Below are 22,216 nucleotides of genomic sequence, written 5' to 3'. Positions count from 1 at the left end.
ATTGATCAACGATTTAACAATAAATATTGTATATACAGGATTCTCCACTTCAGTGATTCCATTGATTCCCGCCGGTCTCCGTAAATATTGGCGCTCCAGTCGCTAGGATATGCTACGCGGTGAATTTCATCGTTTATTGCTGAAAGTTAAGTTCGTAGATAGTTGACATGCTCTTAATTTTTGGCAATGAAAGATTGCATTCGCCGCGTAGAGGATCTCTTGCGGAGTAATACGTATATTTACAAATATCTTAGCAAATTATATCCCCTCAGGTTGATTTTTGTCAGATAATACTCTGATAATAATAGCGTACATTGTCGAAACCTAGATCGGTTAAGAAATAAAATCTGTGGAAATAAAACGGTCTTATTTATATCATGTTATCAATTCTCAATTTCCATAAGGTATCGTCTAAGACATTAAACTATTTCAGGGTCCATCCTCGGAATCGTCCCCCGCACCCGCCCCTGCCTACGGCTCCAGGCCCACCTCCATGACGTGCCAAGAGCTGCTGGCCTTGAGCGGGGCCCTGAGCGCGGCGCTGCCCACCCAACTGGCCCTGGACACGGCCAGCGTGCACACTTTCTTCTCGTCGCTGAGCAAGGGCGAGAAGAGGCACGTGTCTGCGCCCACGCTCGCCATCGCGCTGCGGAACAACAATGGCGACGGAGGACAAGATGGCGGCGACGAGTACGAGGACGACGAAGAGGACTCCGAGGACGATTTCACCGACTCGGACTATTCGGACGAGGACGACGACGGTTCGTCGAGCGACTGGACGAGCGATTCGTACGATGAGGAGTACACGGAAGAGGAGGAAGACTACACCGAGGAGGAAGACGAGTTTGACGAGTTCGACGAAGTCCGGAGGCCGCACCACCATCACCACCACCGCCCGCACCACCACTATCGCCACTGCTACGAGCATCACCGACACCACCGCAAGCGGAAGAAGAGGAGAAACTGCTGCGCGACGGGGCTCAAGAAGATCCAGCTGACGGTGAGGAAGCTGGTGGAGCACAAGTACTTCCAGCGAGGCATCCTGTTCGCCATTCTCATCAACACGTTGAGCATGGGGATCGAGTATCACGAACAGGTGAGCTATTTATTGAACTCCCGGTGACAGTCAGTCAGGGGCAATCAATTATGATTCATTGCCATGAAGAGATAGGATTTTATTGCCATATCCAATTATTAAATACTAAGTGTCAATATAAGATCCTATAGGTTATTTGCGCATTATTATCGAAATAAGTTGAAGTAAATTTCTGATGACGTTTGGTGAACTAAGCTGGCCACATCTTTAGATCAGGTCTAAGTCACCCAGACCCTCAGGTCATTCAGACCTGATCTAACGATGTGGCCAGCATAGTCCATGACACGTCATCGGAAATCAACTTCGACGCAGCTAACCCGGAAACAATCTAGAGAGCTGCAATGCAGCGCTGGGAAAGCCTCAAGCAAAAAGTTGAAGTGAATTTTAAATATATAGTTCATAATCTTTTATTTATGTATTGCATGTTTATATATTTTATTAATGTTTTAAGATAAAATTTTATTGCTTTTTTATACTTCATTAAATTATTGGTGATAGTATTGACGTAAATAATAACATTGGGTGGGGGCATTGCACCTTCTGTGTGTGATTTTGGGGGTCACCCTTCCCCATCAAGAATCAGGTATTGAGGCTCACGCTTTGAGAACATGTTAGTGTGAGTAAACATGTGAGTAAAAGGCAAATTTTTAATCCAAAATATACTCCACTTTTGTATGTGCCTCGGTCACTGTCAGTAAGAAAAACTTTGATGATCATGATAGTTGTTCTTGAAATTGCATTTGAAAATCTGCTATTTTTGCAAGCACTTATTGGTATGCTGGTCCAGTAAGAATCTTGATAGCAAAAGGATGTAGACACCTAATTACACTACATACTTTTGGAATGAATGATGAGATTTTGATAATTTTCTAGCACACCTAGCAGTTGGGCATTTCTTTCAAGCTCTTTATAAAAAATAAAATATGTTCACCCCACTATATTTCTTTTAGCAGTATATTTTGTTAAGATCTTTTGCCTTTGTATCCATCATAGGTTTTCATGACAAGTAATCACCCTTCCAATGAATCTTGGGAGCCTTGGAATTATTAGGAGTGCATTGCTTTAAATAATAGTTTGGTTTTTCCTGTCAAGTTGGTACTGAAGGAAAGATATGATTCTTCCAACATTTCCAATAGCCAGAGATGCTGACTGCAGCAGTAGAGGTTAGCAACTTTGTCTTCTCAGCTATATTTGCTGTGGAAATGATGCTTAAGATCACAGCAGAGGGGCCATTTGGATACATAAGCAATGGCTTCAACGTCTTTGATGGTGTGATAGTGGTGCTAAGGTGAGACGAACAATTCATTATTTTAATAATAAATGTTAATCAATGGCATGTTCCCTCATGTTCTGAAATTTTTTCGTCTTTCTTATTACTGTGAGTTGCTATTCTACCATAAGTCGCCTTGTGAACAGGATTTCTAGAGCAAAAATACTGAACAGGTTTTATTGTAGCTCGTCGAATAGCACCTTTCTTGCATGATTTAAATGCTTTGGCACTTTTCTTGTTGTTTAAAGATACAAACAATAATGGAAGGACTGTTGTCAATTGTTATTTCATTGACATGTTTATAACTTTAAAATAGGGTTATTAAGTACTACTTAGCATTCAATTTACATCTGTATTTGACTCCTATTCATATTATTTGCCAAATTGCCCTATTCACATCATAGTGTCCTTCACAGGGCTTTCAATGCATGAGAGGGCATTGTTAATACAGTTACAGCTGATGGCTTCTCCCCTTCCTGTCAAAGTATTTATCTACACCTCTCCCATTCCAGTGCTCTTCTCATTGCACTGGGGGATTAAACATGCCTCATCAATGAACTTCAGTAATTTGAAGTATTCAATGTATTATTTTATGATTTTGTGGTGCGTATAGAGATGATTATATTCACTCCCATTCCTTAGGTCAAATGTGTCTCCCTTATGGCCTTGAATCTTGATAAACAAAGTCATCTCATATTTTCTAAGGTTGCAAAATTTATTTTGATTAAACACATTTCCTCCACAATATCCTAAGGCTCAATATCCAAATTTTCTCCCTTTCAATGGAAATCTCTCATTTGTTCTCCTCTGGATTTTAAAAATGCTTAAGTCATAAAAACTCTGCACATTTCTCAGACTCGTCGTGACAAAAAATAATTTACAGCACTGGTGACATCATAATGCTGTGAATAAAGAGAGTTCACACTTATCACAAATAATCATGTCGCATACCAATCTTAATTCACAACCCAGTTTTGAAGACATATCATTATATAATATTTTATCATTATAAACGACTTTCATTGCAAAGTGATGAATATACCTCATCTGTGTGGATCTATGCCATCCGGATTAGTAATGCGTTTGATGGTTCCCTTCTTATTCACTATGAAAATTTTACGCACAGCTATTATGAATTAATATTAGTTGCCAGACCTAATCTTGCTTTCAATTAATTAGGTACTGTGGTAGGCTAAATTATTTACCTCTCTCTCTCTCTCTGTTAAATTCTTCTCCATTTTAACCTCTAGAAAATAGCCGGTGGTTTCCAGCGATTCTTTGTGGAATTTGGTGAAAATTTTGACTGAATCACTCACACTTTGTTTCTCCACAGAATTTTTTTAATGAAATACGACCATGGTTTTGACGGTTAACAGGTCCACTCTCCACCCCTCACCTCCACAGTCCACCCCCACTCCCTCTAGTTTTATGTCATCTCAAGTGTCACCCCTCTAGTATTTAAGATGGTGCACCAATGTATTCCTCACCAGAAGATGACATTAACCATTGAAACTATGGTCGTGTTATAACAAAACATTTTGTGGAAAAGCAAAGTTCAATTAATTCAAAATGTCTATAAAATAGATCAAGGTCATTATTGCTCATAGGAATTTAAACACAGTTTTGTTCCGAGCTGTGTATCAACTCCGGAGGAATATATATTCCATGTTCTTCTATGCTCGGTTAGTATTGTCGAGCTCTGCCAGACGTTCCTTGGAGAAAAGGGTGGCAGTTCCGGCCTTTCTGTCCTTCGTACCTTCCGACTCCTCAGGATCCTGAAGTTGGTTCGGTTCATGCCTAATCTTAGGAGACAGCTATTTGTCATGCTTCGGACAATGGATAACGTGGCCGTCTTCTTTGCCCTCCTGATACTATTCATCTTCATCTTCAGGTATGTAGAAAAATTCACTAACCCAAGCTGTAATTGAAATGATTTGCTTTCATAAAAAGGGGAATACGATGGTTTGATGAGCTTGGGGTAAGAAAATCATAGTTAATAATAGTGCTCTGAATGGAGAACCCACTGAGATACTTCAATGTGCGCTAACCTCTTCTTCTTTCAAGAAAATAATGTGTACAGGAAGTCACATGATTCCTGGAATTCTTCTTCAAAATATCATAAGCATAAAAATAGTTCTTTCCTTCATTTCAAAATTTTATATTAATTATTTCACACCAATGAAACCCTTCATTTATCTTGTACTTTTACTTTTTGATTGTATCTTTCTTCTTTTTTATCTTTAAAATTGACTATCAAGTTCTCACTCTTGCAAATCAATTTTAGAATTTTTAAATTTTACTAAACACTTATCTCATTCTCTAAATAGTCGAGTTCCTCGATCCATCGAATTCATGTCAAACTTATTCCTGAAGAAATGTGCGCTTCCTGTGAAAATGAGGCCTCTTGCATAAATTAACTGCCCAGTCAACAATAACAATCATTTTTTTACTTATGCCTAAAATTAATTTAAATATTCATGTCATAAATTGAACCTTTTTCATTTCGTGAAGAAGTCTCTTTACATGGCAAAGATCATTTGACTTTGCAGTATATCAATTAAAAATAATGAACATGGCCTCTTATAAATGCAGTACATTAGGTACATGTAGCATTTAATGTTTTTCTTTGTACTCTCATTAATCAGTGCCACTTAATATTATTTGCTAGGACCTTGTATGGTGGTTCATGGAAAATTCATCTTGGTGTCTTTTATTGTTGAGAAGTAATGTTTTATGCATTTTAATTTATATATAGCAAAACTTCTGAGCTTAATAAGTAGCAATATTTACCAAAAAACATCAAATTTACCATTCTCTTTCTCCTACCTTAAGGTATTTTTTATAACAAATCCATCTTTGTGCTGCCTACATATTTTATATCCATGGTCCCATGTTTGGTACTCTCCTATCTTGAAGCCCAAAAGTGTTTATGTACCCATATATATTGCACATTCACTGAATTACAGAAATGATTCAATAATTATATAGGTATTGCTGCACAAAAACTTCACAACTATAGTATGTTTGTTAAACATTATTTGCACTAATTTACACATGACTTAAAAAATTAAAAAGAAAATGAATGACTAAATCATTTTCATGGGCAGCTAAAAAAATTTTAAATACTTTTTCAGGGTACACATTTTCAAGAATCTATAAATACTAAGCATACAAGACATAACTTGGAATGAAATAAATGAAAATTTAATATTTGATTTAACTTAGAAACTTAATCAACATCCATCATCTTGCATTTAAGGCTTAAAAAATGTTTCTTATATAAATATTAATATCTGTACCTTCTTAACAATTATATACTTGATTCCATATCCATTCAATAAGATGTTGAAATTCAGACTTTTACAAAGGAATGAACGTACTTTAGTTTTCATTAGTAACGAGAAACCAAAGTAATATTGTATTTCCTTAAATTAAAATAATCCAATACTAATTGCCAATGAAGTATCTGTTATCTGTTTTTAGGGAGAAAGTATTCATTTAATTGATAAAGGTAGTTTGCTACTTTTTAATTTATTCTCAATCTCAAATTTAGTACAAAAATGGCAAATGATGATTTACATGTTCATTATCTTATAAATGTTCAGCCAATGCAATTGTAGTTGGAAGTCTGACTTTTACTGAGTAATGATCTCACTTTAGTTATCATTATGAACCAGAAACCAAAATGTAGACTGTAGTTGGATTGGCAGAACAGTTATAAGATAAATAAAAACAAGGAACAAATGTAAACCACAGTTGCATTATGCCAAAGTTCTTGTAAACTAATTCAAGAAAAAATTCAAAAGCTTACTTTAACATCATATTTTGAATAACCTGTGCAAATGTGATCATGAGTGCTCATATAAATGCTTATGCCTGTTGACCTTGTCCTTTCTCTGCAGAATGGAATAAACTTTGGTCTAATTGTTTCTCTCCCTCTCCCAAAATGTGACAGTGTGAATATATTTAATTTGTTTCCTTATGTTCTCATAATATGTGTATATTTATATATGTCCTCGACGTGCATTTCCTGTAGTCCATGCAAAACATGTCGTTTGAACTTTGGTAAACTCTCAGCTACTTACGTCTCCTCCTTTACCTACTCGTAAGGAATTGATATTTTTTTCTTCTGTACACAGCAAACAGCTCACAAATTACTGATTGGAGAAAAGTCTATTTCTTTTTTTTTTTAATTTTAACATAGGAAAGTAAGCTCCATAGTTTCTGACCACACTCCGCCACAATTTACCCACCCATTCCTCACATCCTCCCTCCCATTTCTCTCTCTATTGCGTCGACTCTGTTCTCTTTCTACTTCCTATCCAATATCTTGTTGACGACAACCAACATGATTGCACCAGATGAAACCTGGGAAGGTGAATGAGGGATACCGTAGAATGGCGTGACAGGGGTGACAAATGTGTGCGTTTCTCAGTGCTCTCTCTATATTTATATTAAAATATAAATATATATTATCTCTCTCTGTCTCGCTCTGTTGTCCAATGCCATTCCTCCCCCAAACCCCTTGTCCCATCCTCTCCTCCCACACCCTCGTTGCATTGATCACATGGCCGTCCCTTTCCCTCAGTCCTACCCGTTGTTGTTGAAGGCAGTTCGTTGCAGAGCTGGTGAATCCAAATATGCCCTCTGTGGCTTATTTTATTATTCCTGGTTTCATTCACAGTAGACTTACCAGGGCATACCATATTCTACCCAAGTATATCATTGAAGTAACCCTCCTTACCTGATCATCCCTGATTCTATCCTCATTTTTTGTGTTACTATTATTTCCCTCCAAGACAGATCCATCGTCCTTGCTTTTGATTTTTAAGTTATCATCCAATTTCAAGCCTTTTGTTGTTATTTTTCTCACATTAGATTAAATTAAAATCTTGATTTTATGCAATGGCAGGAACCAAATTATGGGCTTCGTGTAATATCGAAGTGCATATGTTAAATTAAGATTTAATGGAGAGGTAGCCACATGAAATATATTTAAGCTGGACCTCATTGTTGAAATTTAAAATAGATAGCTATGCTAAAGTAAGGCGCATAAAATTGAAGTTTTGCTGTTATTCACATTCTTCTTTCTCCCCATCATATTGATTGCACCTTTCCAATTAAGCCTTTTCTCTACCTTTTCTTCCTTCTCCTCCTTATTTACCCATTCTTCTCGTACAAGGTAGTTTTGTCATCCACTCAGTTTCTTTTGCTCCCCTTCTTTGATCAAGTGTCATAGACTTCATCTTTCTGCCCATTTCTCTTTATCTTTCTCCGATCACATCAGAATAGGGTGTAGTAATACCTCAACCATATCCCTGTTATTGTAGGTAAACATGAGAATTGATGGAAGCATAGGATGACAGTGACATAGATAGCACTTCAATGATGTGAAGCCATTAAGGAGTAGATAGCCCAACCAAATACGTGGATGTGAAGGGTACCTTTTAATTACAAGGACATAGATATTTCTATAAACATCATATCAGTGTCATAGCATTGCTTATGATACCAAACAATAAAAAGTATTCATTTTAAATATAGAACTTCATGGATTAACAATATTGCTTTTGAATTTATAGGAGTGATCAGGTATTTTTTTCTCAGAATCTCACACTAATTTGAAAAATTTCTGATTGAAACTAAGACTTTTTTAATTCAGAATTTACTACCATACATTTATTGTCTTTGTTAAGTGTAGTAAAATCTATGACCTGATTTCTACCTATCATTCTCATAGCTTGCAATTTAGTGTTGGATTATTCCCGAGAATTCACCATTGAAAATTTTTGTCCTAGTGAGAAAATTTTTGTTCAAGTGAGTTGAGGAAACATACAGAGTATAAAACCTGTATACTATGGGCCAGTGATGCCAGGAGGAAGGATGAACAACTTAAGCCCAGCAGTGAAAAAGTTAAATGTGAATCATTTTAATATTTCACTGCTAGACTCTTTTAGACTGAATTTTAGCAAGCCATTTTTGAAAAATTTAATTTAATAAAAATGATGATGTTCAAATAAAGTATGCGAAAAATCTCCTGATAATACTTCAGTTTTCATCCAAGTCTCAGCATTCTCTAAGAAACCGAAATTAACAGTTCTCAATCTCTTAATGGTTTCATTCCTTTTATGTGCTATCAAGCCATATGCCTCCATTTATTCATTAACGCTATTGATGTGATGTACACATGACTGGTACCCCACTACAATAACCCTTGCATGTCATCGTGATAAAGCAGAAGATCGCATATGACTTCCACTGAAAGTGTGCTGGTTATTGCCGGTCAAGTCCCTAATGGTGCTGTTTCTTCGAGTCCAATGCCCTTATCAACTGAACTCATGGTGTGAGTCAAGTTTTTTCTCTCCCAAACCATCCTTCCCTCTTTTTTCTTCTTCTTCTTCAAGGAAGAAAATACATTCACAAAGAGTTTGCAGGTGTGGAACCTAATTGAAGGTGAGCGATTATCATTGGCACGCCAGTAATATGATTTGCTTCGTTAATGCTCATGTAGCCATATAGACGATCAAATTCAAGAATTATTAAAACAGTATGAATGATAATTAATGGCATATTCCACAGCAAACAATATTACTGATCAAATAACTTCAGCATCTATAAACAAACAATGAAGAAAACCTTGCAGACCAAACCAACTGCGCCATAATTAAAACTATAAACCAAATCACCTAAAACATAAACATGAAAAAAGCAGCCCAGCTGCTAGTGAAAAGAGAAAGAAACATTTATCACTCCCATGTTCATCATGCATCATGTTCACACAATTATAAATGACAAGATGATAAAGCATGCCAACGCATATAAAATGAAGCTAATAGCAGCTATTGCACACTTCACGTTCACGTCATGTCCCCCGCCAAGTGCCTATGTACCCTGGTGAAAACGTTTATTCCTTTCTTTTGTCCTCTGTGAGGGAACACCCCTGGCGTGCATTGGAGAATGAATTCTCCGCTCCCTAAGCAAGCACACATGAACGAAAAAAAATATTATAAATGAATGACACGCTTTCTCCCCATTCCTGACCACGCGATTGCTTTTGTATATCACGCTTACTTCTGCAAACAGCCAGCAGAGTGCACTCAAAGCAGCAAGTTAACTAATGACTCCTGCTCTTTCGCCCTTTTTCCTTCCCATCCCTTCGCTCTCTCTTTCCTCCCTTCCGCGATTGTTCCGATCGGAGGAGAGATTAGAGGGATGGCATGGGAGTCACACGCTTGCAAGCATGGTGGTTACACACACTTCGCCAATTTTATATCACACGAAAAGTTATGCCCGTCCAGAGTCTCTACTGTGCGAATGCTGAAATCCCCACGACCACCCATTGACAAACTTCCCTCGTTTAAAAAGAATGCCCCGTGAGATTCTATTCAGCGAAGAAGTGGAAAAGTCAATTCAAACTACACCATAATTAATCAAAAAGGAAAAGAATACGTTATTCAGTTTTTTGCCCTGCCTCATAATACAAGTGAATTAAAAGAAAACCTCACAAAATTTTTCACTGTCCCAATTCTGTGACCCTTTTGTTAAGTGTAATGAAAAGAATAAAAAAACCCTTTATCTGTTTTTTTGTTTTTATAGTATTCTTGGGATGAACCTGTTTGGTTGCAAATTCTGCAGTAAAACAGATGATGGATCGGTTGCTTGCGACAGAAAGAACTTTGATTCCCTTCTCTGGGCCATAGTGACTGTCTTCCAGGTACAGCTTTTTCCCAGTTTTATCGCTATTGGTTTTGATTAAGCTAAAACTACATATATTAAAGTCCCTTTAATATTTCTGCAACATTTTAAAGTTAAACTGATCAAAGCAGGTAAAGTATAAAATACGCAATTTTTAATAGAACATTATTTTTCTAATTACAGTAAAAAGCATGCGATGAAATTTTTATTACTAACAACCTTTTTAAGCTTGTCTCTTCGCTTGTGCTACCACTTTGCAACTTTTATCACTGGTTAATTGATTGCATTTGCCCTTGATATATATTTATATATATATATTATATATTAAGCCCAAGATCCATACATTTTTGCTTCACACCCACGTAGTTGGCCTGGCATACGTATGTCTAGTGCTTTACGTAATTTTTGTAAGTAGTTGTGAAAGTCCTGTTTGTGTGCATTTTTTGGCGTGGTATCTTCTAACGTGAATTAAAGGATTTTAATACCAATTATGTTACACCAGGCCTTGGCTGTACACACGATAAAAGACACTTAAATTGGTCTATCTTATAAGCATTTAAGTGGAAATTAAAATTTTACTTTTCTTTAATTGTTAATATTTGTCATCCCATAGCGTTTAATATTTTCAATATTTAATATTAGGATCATTAACTTAATGGTAGAATGCATTATTCTATTCAGCACACAAAATTTTTATGCATACCTTTTTAAAATATAGACATTAGATGATAAAATTTATTAAACCATAATAAGTTGAATCATTAAAGTATTCTTTCCTCTGATGATGTAGCATACAGTTCTTTAGTTCTGACTTTCACAGATTCACTTCCAACTCATTGCCAAGCATGGTACCACCTCATGTGACGATTCTGTTTAATCTATTGTGAAATTCATGTCCTTTTGGAGATATTATTACTTCATTCCTTTCATCTGTTGGTTTCAACTCACACAAATTCCATCTCACACTATTTACAATGTGTAGTGCCTGACCTCTTACTTTTTTGAATCTTTCCACCTCTCTATTTATCATTGAATGGTTGGTTCAAAGCCATCGGAAAAATTCTTCTTTCACAAAAAGGTGGGTACTCAAGAATGCGATGAAAAAAATCAACATGTCTTGACCAATGAAAGTTATTTCCAACTATCACATGAGCATTCAGCATGATTTCATACCAATTTGATGCACATACTATTTGAGAACTTCATCTGCACCAGCAAACCTTGGTGCACTGAGCTTGACTTTTCACTGCTCCATTAATTTTTTTCCACTTTTCTTTTGAAGCAATATGCCTCACTGGTGAGGATTTTTATATTTTTTTTGGACAGCTATGTATCCTGCCTCATAAATATCTATAAATAATGTGTTTGGAGAGTAGCATGAATACACATTTAAATTTCTTTCTCACGCACAATTCCCCTCATTCACCCAATCATTGTATCATGCTAAATAAAACTAACTGATTCTAATACTAACAATAATAAAAAAAAATCGGAGCATAGATGGTGCAGTTAATCCATAAACTGCTTTAAAATAATAATATCCAAATTTTAAAATTACCTCATGCATACTCATGCTGATAAGCAACAAAGATTTGATAAAAGGACCCTACATCACCGAGCAAGAGCCCCTCGTAGGTGTGCCCTCAACTGCAAGAATACTAAATGGAACTTAATGCTGCTGGAAACACTGATGATAATATTATGTACTTTTAAAAAGTTAAAATTGTATAATCAGCACAACGACACCTTTAAAAATGAATTTAGACGGAATGTTACAAAGGAGTAGTCATCGAACTCACCGTAGATTTTAGAGTAATTTAACACATCGTAAGCTTGTCAGTATGTTTGCCATTTACCCACCCAACCTACACCAATACCTTAAAAATCTCAGCCTCTCCCTAAATGACATTAAATCACTGAAAACCACAACTTTGACTGACTGGGCATGAATGGACCGCTATATAGATATATTATATATCTATATACATTACCTGGTTACCCTGGTATTCCTCCCTGTCCCTGTGCCTCTCACCCCTTTCTCTCTGTCTATTACCACCTTGTTGGAATTCCCACTATCAGCACTCTTCCTGGCATGACCTCTATGAAGACTTTTCTCTCTTCCCAGAGATTTGTCACCTCTGTCACATATGGCGTGTTGATGACTTAACACCGCCTCCAATTTAATCGTAAAGTAAAATTATTTATATACATATAAGTATAGAAATACTATATATATATGTGATAAAATATATATATATTATATTTATACTACCACTCACGGTGCCTTGCCTTGGAAATAGAGAGTTTGCTCGCTGGCACGGATTGCTGCTATACTAGTCTATTGTCACAATTTCGCTCTTGGAACACCCTACCACCCCTAATGCCCTAACCACAGCCGCTAATCGGCATAGATATAGGCAAAAAATTATGCACAGTAGTAGTAATCGTAGATGCCGATACTCAAATGCAGTATCTGTAGGAAATGCCCTCAGTAGGTGGTTTGGTTTGCTTCTTAATTGGTAGCCCTCACCTTCCAAACGTTGGCAAGTCTGAACGCAATGCCCAAAGTTTGATCCACCAAATGTATGCAACTGTGCATATTTATTATCCTTTATGTTGAGAATCCTCTGTTAATCTCTTATCCCATCGAGGTGAAGTCTGTTGCTGCTGAATGCACTATCCCTTGCTAGCCAAGACTGTTGATAACTCCCTTCCTTACCTGTGATGTCTTGGAGAATTTTAATGAATTAGGGCTGCACATAGGGGAAACATGAACCTCTTACAATAGGCTGCTGTAATTTACTGTATTTATTGGCATAGCGAGACAGAAACAGCATAGAATTATGACAGTTGCATAACCAGGATAATTCCTAATATTTTGAGTTGTTCCACCTCATGTCTGAAATGTGAAAGAATGTATGAAAATTCAATTGTTCTTGAGTTCCTTTGTTAGAGATGTTGGTAAAATAAGATGCCTGTATATAAATTTATACATGAAAGTAACAACAAATGTGTTCTAGCATTTGTAAAATTCATCTAAGTTAGAGTATAGCCGAGATCAATGAAAACACAATGCAGACAGATTTATTGGTGTAAAGCTGTCTCAATAAAACTGACTTAAACTTAATGAGACAGTTTTAGTTCAGTTTATTCTCACTAAAACATTTAGTAAATGTGTACATTCCTCACAGTTTTTCAAGTGCATTTTTAATGTGTCTCTTTGCCATATTCATGCCAGCAAATCTCTGGTTTCCAAACTTTCAGCTATATGTTTAAAAAAAAAATTCCACTAAGTATTTTTCATGCTTGGTTATGTATTTCATGTGCATTTGTGCTTGATAAAGCATCTTTGTGTGTATTTTGTCAGCTCTTTCTAAATATTTCTGGATAAGAATCACTTTTCATTTAAATGAGTGTGAAAATTTATTCAGCACGACAGATCCACGAGTGAAAAGTTGCAAAATGAACAGAAATATTTATTTTGGTGTTAGGAAGGAAATCAGGACGTGAGTGGTTGCAGACTAATTAATTTCTCCAAGTTCACCCAAAATTCTCCTTGTGTCTTATTCAAGTAGAGTTTGGTTAAATCAATAATCCCTACCTCCACTGCATAACAATCCCTCACGTACCCCTGTGTTCGCCTGTCGATTGTCCCCCATAATCACTCCATCCTGTAAAACACACCCCCACGTTGTCCACTTGCGCAAAAACCCTTTTTACTAATGCTATATAAACTAGACCTAATTTGTTATAACTACCCCTTTCTAATGCCCAAATATGCAAAAATATTAGTGCTGCTTTACTTTGCATTTGTTATTGATTTGTTTCAGTATTTTAGGAATGTACCTATTTGGTGGTAAGTTTTGCATGCGCTCTGATGGATCAAGGGAGTGTACTTGTCACGAAATCGTCACTCGCGATCCTCAGTGTGTGTGTGACAGAAAACACTTTAACAATATCCTCTGGGCCACAGTGACCGTCTTTCAGGTAAGTGCGATCCCAAAAATCTCCCCAGTCCCCTTTTATCTCTATCCTTTCTGTTTTCCATGTCATTAAATTTATTCTGGTCTCAAATGTCTTACTTGGGCCTTAAGTTGATTTGTTAATGCATAGCATTCAATTGATACATTTCACTTGCTTAGACATGAAATGTCATAAAATCAGTGGATAAAGGAGGAAAATAGTTGATTTTTCTTCAACTCAGGGAAAAAATAAAATAATTCTGTATCTTTTATAGTAACATTACCATAAGTTCTTCAATGGATGTTTTATAAATGTGTTTATTTGTTTTAAAATGTTTTTGCAGAAGTGCAACAAATCACCTTGGGCCCAATGTCAAGGGGTTCCCAGTCATAATTTGACAATGAACAAAGTGATCAGTGGTTTGCGGCAATGTGACGAATAGCAACCAGTGGCGGATACAGATGGGGGGTGCAGGGGGCGCGCGCCCCCCCCTTGCGGGTCCGCCTGTATTGCCGAATATTGCAAAACCACAATTGTAACTTTTTTATATCATAAGATGGCATTGTCTTTTACATTTTCATAATCGCTTTAAATAAATTTTCATATACTTAGCCTGTGACTGGATCATCTTTTATTACGATAAAAGTAAAGACAACTCAAGATATGTTGCGCCCCCCCCTTGAGTTTTTTCTGTATCCGCCACTGATAGCAACAGATCATTACATTAAAATAGTAAGAATAATATGTACATATATCCAACCACTAATAAGTAATTGCTCTTTACTATCTTCCTTCCCATCAATCTTCAACTGAAAAAATATTTTTTTTAAATCTCTCAATAGAAGATCATGTTGCATTCAAGAACACAATTTATGTACCTATGAGTAGTGAAATTTTTTCACATCTTAAGGAAATAATTTCCATAATTTACACTTTGTCGCATCAGGGCAATCCTTAAAATAGGCTATGGATTGATATTTTTTGTAAATTTTCATTCCCATAAAGGGAATATGAAAGGGACAAGTGATAATGGAATGGATATAACTCAAAATAATAAAATTAATTTTTACTCATTCTATCTTCTTTATAGGGCATCAGATTTTTGAAAAATATTTGTTCTAATTTGAAGTTGCATAGCCAATGAAAAATGTGTGTGCAATTTTATAATATGAACTGGTACGTGGTGTAAACTAATTAATATCACTTGATCGGAAATGAATTGATGAAAGAAATTTGGTGGTGACAATGAGTTATCTTTTGATAGAAAATAAAAAAAATAAGTTCATAGATGTGAGGAATAAAGAGAGAATGTACCACCTTAAAGTACCTCTGAAAACTTGGTAGAGATATGGACATGGTAAGACCAGAAAAGTTGGATAAAATGAGGAGGAATGCTTGAACGTCGTTTAAGTTACTAATGGCAGAATTCCACTGCTGTATTGCCTTCAAAGAAGTGCAAAGATGTGGCAAATCCCTACAGTCAAGTGAAAATATTTAAAATTTGAGGTTGATTTAGTAAAATTGTATTGTTTTTGTTTTATATGTTACATGAAATGGTAGTTAATTCTGAGCATATACTCTAAAAAAGGTCAGTATTGTTATTAATATGATTTTAATCTGCATAAAACACAATGTGTAAGTAAAAGATTAATGCTCCAAAATTTTCACACAGCCTTGTACCATGGCTGGAATGGCTACAAAAGTGTGCGATCCCATACCTATCTTCTCCCTCTTTTGCAATCATGTTTCACCCTCCCATCTACGCCTTCTGAGAACCTGAAATAACACTGTTATTTTCATTCCCAAAATGCGAGCAGATTTTAACTCAGGAAGACTGGAACGTAGTTCTTTTTAATGGAATGGAAAAGACAAGTCACTGGGCTGCCCTTTACTTTGTGGCATTGATGACATTTGGCAATTACGTGCTGTTCAACTTACTTGTCGCCATCTTGGTGGAAGGATTTTCTGCTGAGGTTAGTAAAAATTTTTGTTTAGGTAATAATATTTTTTATGAATTTGCAATTGGTTAAAAGTGATTACAATAGGGTGGTTTCCTATTTTTTTATTGCCTAAATCGAAAGATTATTACTCTTGGAGTAGGTATTTCATGCTTTTAGATTTCTAAATGACTCTATTTTTCGTGGTTAAATGATAAATGAAATTTTTAAGCAAGCGAAAACACGACGGCTAAGTATGAAAGCTGGAAAAAGCCCATGTGACGTCATTCTGGTTCCGCCTGCTACCATGTGAGGCCACCTTGGTGCGTGGCTATGAGCGCCGCTACGATGCAGACTGCTAGCAGGTAGCAGAGTACCCTGCTAGCAGGTGGTGCTTGGCTTAAATAAGGATCATTAATACCCTATCAAGCTAAGGAGACTTTCTGACCACAGTCAATTTTAATAGGTGATTATTAAGAGATGCTTACCTGGGCTCTGCGCCTCACGCATGCATTTGTAATTTCAGACGATGTAAAACTCTTGACTACTCATATGGCATCTGGGCCCCTGTGACATCACGTGGAGTGGCATCGCATGGCCGCCTATTCGGCCTTTTTCAAATGAGGTTGAAATTGATCATTAAAATTTGTCTAAACTGGGATTTTTAAACCCAAATCCATAATTTGTATATTCTGAATACCCTATGGTGTGTAATGAATCACAATCAATTCCTTTCATTTTCTTTGACGAAGGAAACTACCCTATTGAGGGGGTTAGAAGCCAAGAGATACCAATGATTTGTTTTCTAAACAGAGTTAGGTACCTACAGATATTAATAGAGGAAATATGCAAAAACTCGGCGGCCTAGGGATGTGAGTGTCTTTATTCTCTGCTGACATAGAGTTGAAAATCAAATGCATCAATAAATGTCTACTTAATCTAGCTTGTTTGCTTCACCTAATTCTGTGTAGATAAAAAAATGACTTGCAGCTCTTGGCTTTTCACCCACACAATTATGATGTCATTACATTGAAACAGAAGATGACCCTAACTATGCATCATTATGTTCATAGTTAAGACTGTCTTCTGTTTCAAATTAACTGGTATTCAATGCTTTGTGTTACAGTACATGATATGTTTTTTTTCATTTTGTATCTTCTCTGGGTTTAAAGATGAGATGCACTATATATCTCCAAAGCATCTTCTTATTTCTCTACTCATCTGTGTCATCTAGTATGTTTGTATGGAAAACATTTGATACTTTGATGTTCAATCAAATTTTGATTGGTTCAACAGTTGCTGTGGGAAATTATGACCCTCAAATTAAAACTTTCAGTTTATTATGTGCGGGTATTATAAGGTACACACTTGAATACCTTTCATCAAGTACGTTTGGCTACTCCTTCTACATATATTTTACAAGCCTTGAAGAAAATTTTACAAATGGGAAATGGAGGATACCCAGTGAAAATTAATGCTTTATGAAAAAGAAGATTCTGCACTTTATATAATGCCAAAAGTTTTGGGCAAAATTTATCTACCTCAGCTGTTACTGGGTATACGGATGGATTTTTCTTGGTGAGGGAGAGGACAATTAATTGACTGTTAGGATGGTAATGATGTTGAGTGCAGTGGCGATGACTTCATGGGGCTTGAGGGGGCCCGAGCCCCCTCAAAAATTCGTTATGGATGTGAGAAAAAAATGTGTCAGGCTTGTCGATTTTCCCCAGAGTGTCCAGATGTTGAGATTCGAGTTATCAGGTTTCTAATGTTGATCATATGTCTCTTCTAAAATGCTTAAAAAACTTAAAACTCACTACTTATAAAATTTCCTGGGGCAAGATCCCCGGTTTGGGCCCCCCCAATATTTTATGTAAGTCGGCACCCCTGGTTGAGTGTTGCTATACACTGATGGCAATACATAGTGATACCTAATGGTGTTCACAATACTATCAGAAAAAAGTAGTTTTAATTTAAAAGTGAGGCAGAGATGCACATCATATTTCATATTTAAATTCGCACCATTATGATGGAATATCACTCCATACTACAGTCATGCCCTAATGAGTTTCAGTAAAATAAAATATTTATGTTTCTAAGTTTTACTTAATATTTCTCATTACTGTTGGAACTCCCACTATTATCTATATATGAGAGCAATATAATTAGCATCCCTAAAAATTGGCTTAGCCCCAGCATGGAGCGTTAAACTGGTGGCAAAAGGCAAATGCACCTGCCAGGGAATTTCAGAAATTCCGTTAACTTCAGTTACACCTTTTGGCCATTATTGAAAGAGTTGGCCTATTCTCTATCTGTAACCTGTATCTGATCAGATCACAGCCAGATTTTTGGACCGGGAGAAGGCCTTTTCTGCTTAACTTTCTTTAATGACAACCCTTTCCAAATCTCACTCGGACTGAAAATAAAACAAGGATGCTCATGGTGGCTCTGCATTGTCCAAAAGCTGAGCCCCAACATTTTAACCATCAGCTACTGATATGCACTGTGTGAGTACGCACAACTCTACGTGAGCCAATTAGCTCCTGAGTCACGTTTAAGGGGTCGTGACTTCCCCATCAAGCATGACTCACTCTTCAAACAGCACGCTTCTGTGTGCCTCTAGTGCTTTGTGTCATAGAGAGGTCATTCTGAGGGATGGGAACAAATGATTGTGTGATTCGGGCTTCAGATGGCAGGAATTTTAACAAAGCCAATACTCATTAGCATGGGAACTCCAGTGAAAGAGGCCCAAGAACATGGCAGTTAAGCGTTATATCTGTCGCCGTTTCACGTGCATTTTATTAGGGAGTACCACCGGGCTGCGGTATCTCGTTCAGTGTGACTTTCGCCATTAACGTAGCGGAATTGATCTATTTTCATTGACAATCATCTCCCATGTGATAAATGTGTGGTTTATATGATTTATTGGCTCTGTTAAATATTACTGCCGTGTTTTTCCTTGTGAAAAGTAGACATAGACAACTGGTAGTGCAGCTAATGGTTATTTTGAAATCTGATTTTAATGTGCATGGAGTGATAACAATCAAGCGGCAGTTTTGAGAATCCCCTAATGTAAAATTCGTGCTCATAAGATCCGCCTCTTTTGCCATTGCATCGTTTAATGCGGCCGACTCATTTGATTCCCCGCAGAGGAACGAGCGCATGGAGCGAGAGCAGAGAGAGCTTGAGAAGGCGACGAGGAAGAAGCGGCTGGAGGACGAGGAGGCTGGAGGCGGCGAGTATTGCAGCCATGACACCTGCCGGCGGCGCCGGCGAAGGCGGAGGCGACGGCAGAGGAGACGGCGGGGACGGCGGCGGGGAGGCCGGCGACGGGGGCCAGATGGGGAGTCCCTCTCAGAGGAGAGCGACGCGTGCTGCGGGGGCGAGGGGGCTGTGGTGGCCTCCGGGGGTCTGGCGGGAGCGCACGTGGGCGGGGGCTGCCGATACGGCACGGCGGGAACGCCCGGTGCCTGTCTCCCGGACGACGAAGTCCTCAGGAAGGTCAAGGACAACGGAAACTCGTGGCGCCTTCTCCAACAGCAGTTGGTCGTCGACTGCGAGCCTAAGTGCAACATCCAAAAGGGTGAGAGGATGAAGTTGATAGTGGGTGAATTTACTTTGTGGAACTTAGGCATAGTACATAATAGTAAAAGGCACTCTGTACTTTCCATGCTGACTTAATACTCGACAACCGGTTTCGACATATTCTACGTCCAAGGGCATACCCAGGATCAAAACTAGAGGGGGGGGCAATCCATGGTTGTTCATGCTATAGGTGAGATTTAAGCATCTAAAAGGTGAATGAAACCAATATTTTAAGGAAACTGTAACAGCTCTTTATTAGTTTTTTAAATTATTTGCTGGAAAAAGTATTATTTTCCCTAATGACATTTGCAATTTTTGCTTCTAGGGGGGGGGCAGCTGCCCCCTCCTGCCCCTCACTGGGTACGCCCATGTCTACATCATTATCAAGCACAATAGGGTAAGTGGATGAGTGGATGGCTCAGGCCCGGAACTAGGGAGGGGCAGTATGTAATAACAGGGCAGGGACATAAGTAATGTATATAGTGGCATCTTTGTTATAATTTCAGTGATTCAACTCAAAGATTGCTTTGGAAAAAGGTTCAAGGGTTGAGATCACCCCGCACTAATCCATAGGCATGCGAATTTCATACGTAAAGGGACTGGTCCTGTCCTTGGGGCACCTCTCACGTCCAGGATTTTTACTTGGGGATGCGGGAATATTTCACCTGGAATTTGATCTAGGAAATCTTTGACCAGCATTCAAACGATAAACTCACGAGGCTAAACCACTCAGGACCATCGAATCCCCGGGTAAGGAGGGTCCTATCATGCCCCTATTACGTCAGACTACCCTAAACCTGTTACAGCTCATTGCTTTCATTTTCCATTAGTTAAGTTTTTCTTGGTTTTAGAAAAAAATCAAATTATTTTTTTAATAAGATATGTGAGGTTTCATTGGTTTCTACCTCTACTTTAGCAATAAAATGCAAAATTCGAGGTAAATAGGAATGAAACCGGACAAGCCGGACTTGAATCCAATCGCAGAATTTAGTGAAAGCAGTGCGAGACTACTTGGTAAACCGAGCAGTTATTATAGAACCGAATGAAGGCAATTTTCTAAATTATTAAAATTTGCCAAGGTAAAAAAGTGGCGTCACCCTGAGATCATTCATGAGCAGGAAAGTCTGTGCTGCTATTTTTCTTAAATTAGAGCATCGTCCATACTCAAGAATTTCGACAAAAACAATTTTAGGAGCTAGCCCCCTCTGATAAGTCAATACTTTTATTTTCCCCGAAACGCACAGTTTTATGGCATGAGAGTTGATTTATGTAGTCCAAGAAGAGAAGAGGTCATGACCTAGTCGTGATGGTGGACAGTCAATGCCCTCCCCTTCATATAGAGTATTGCTCATTCTCCTAAGTCATTTCAGCTGCTGCCCCTGTGAGGGTAGGTACTTTTGAGTATTGGAATGGTAGAAACAAAGATGGAAGGTGAAGAACAAAACACGGATATTGCACAAACTTATGGTATTACTATATTTGTCACCACAACCACAAACTATGGTATCTATAATGACTCACTAAATCATTTTTGGTGACATGACATCAGCAAAAGAAAAAAAAGCGTTTTTCATACATGGATATCACGTAACAGCCAGATTTGTGGTCACCATTATTTTATTACAATTATTATTATTATTATTACATAAATTGTTACAAGTCGACCATAATGTCAGGTGGTAACATAAAATCAGGAAGTACATAAAGACAAAAATATGAAATGCAAAGTACTAGCTTGGTTGATATTCGCATTGATTATTTTCAATATTGCAATTCTAAAATCGTCGCGTAAAAAGACACTGATTCAAGTTTACGTACTTTCACATGTTCGTCATTGATTTCATTTATTTTTTCTAAATTATTTTTTTTTGGAATTTTTATTTTTTAAATAGAATCCTACTGTCTTCATGTAAAATAAATATAAAAATCATAATTCCTTTCTAAAGTGGTCGCAAATGTCACAAAATACATATTTCTTATAGCGACACTACATCAAAATTAATTCAAGGCTAATTGACGTGCCACCTGCTTTGCAAGCACAATCTTTGTAGTGTTCTATCTAGGAAAAACAAAATAGATTTTTTTATACGTGGAGTTAATATGCATTTCAAAGTGGTCTGCGCAATCAATTTGTCGGCCACCCCTACCGTAAATCATTCCCGAAATCCAGCCCCTTCAGATGATGTAGGGTAAAAGTCAATGAGTGGTGGTCGCAGCCTTTGCAGAGCCTGATCCTACAAGGCTGAAGTGTAACTGTACTGTTTGCACAAGCACAAACAGTCAGTTGTAAATCGAGGGGACACATTGCTAGGGAAATGTTATCCTGGAGGTTATGCAACCCGCAAGGCGATCAATTATGTACTCGCTTATTGAATGTCATACGATATTATTTTTTTTAAGTATACCGGGACTAGCCACGTTGACAATTTTGTGGAGTCAACCGCAATGCACAAGTTGGGCAAAAATCCGGGGATCCAGGTTCAAATCCCGGTCAAGGGGAATGATTTTTTCTCTATGGAATTTTCAAACAAATTGTGCATTGCGGGTGACTCTGAGAAGTTATCACCATGGCTAGTCCTGGTATACTTAAATTAGTCAAGAGCAAACACCTCTACGTGTTCAGAGTTCGGGCTTTGCTCGTTGGCTGTGGCTCTGTGTGCACGACTGCCT

The 22,216-nt window shown here is 37.5% G+C and overlaps 1 protein-coding gene across 1 annotated transcript in view; it reads left to right on the top strand.

Moving 5' to 3' along the window:
* The window catches only part of LOC124166966 (voltage-dependent T-type calcium channel subunit alpha-1I), a 67,769-nt gene that overhangs the window by 20,968 nt on the left and 24,585 nt on the right, over positions 1 to 22,216 (top strand). Inside the window, exons 10-16 of the mRNA XM_046544748.1 lie at positions 434 to 1,096; positions 2,233 to 2,384; positions 4,054 to 4,257; positions 9,963 to 10,080; positions 13,923 to 14,048; positions 15,842 to 15,997; positions 19,112 to 19,544. Coding sequence (XP_046400704.1) covers positions 434 to 1,096; positions 2,233 to 2,384; positions 4,054 to 4,257; positions 9,963 to 10,080; positions 13,923 to 14,048; positions 15,842 to 15,997; positions 19,112 to 19,544 — 1,852 coding nt within the window. The remainder of the gene's footprint in view (positions 1 to 433; positions 1,097 to 2,232; positions 2,385 to 4,053; positions 4,258 to 9,962; positions 10,081 to 13,922; positions 14,049 to 15,841; positions 15,998 to 19,111; positions 19,545 to 22,216) is intronic.

The sequence above is a fragment of the Ischnura elegans genome, chromosome 1, assembly GCF_921293095.1.
Source record: "Ischnura elegans chromosome 1, ioIscEleg1.1, whole genome shotgun sequence".
Lineage (NCBI taxonomy): Eukaryota > Metazoa > Arthropoda > Insecta > Odonata > Coenagrionidae > Ischnura > Ischnura elegans.
Note: the sequence above shows the minus strand (reverse complement) of the source record. Positions and strands in the feature narration are given on the sequence as shown.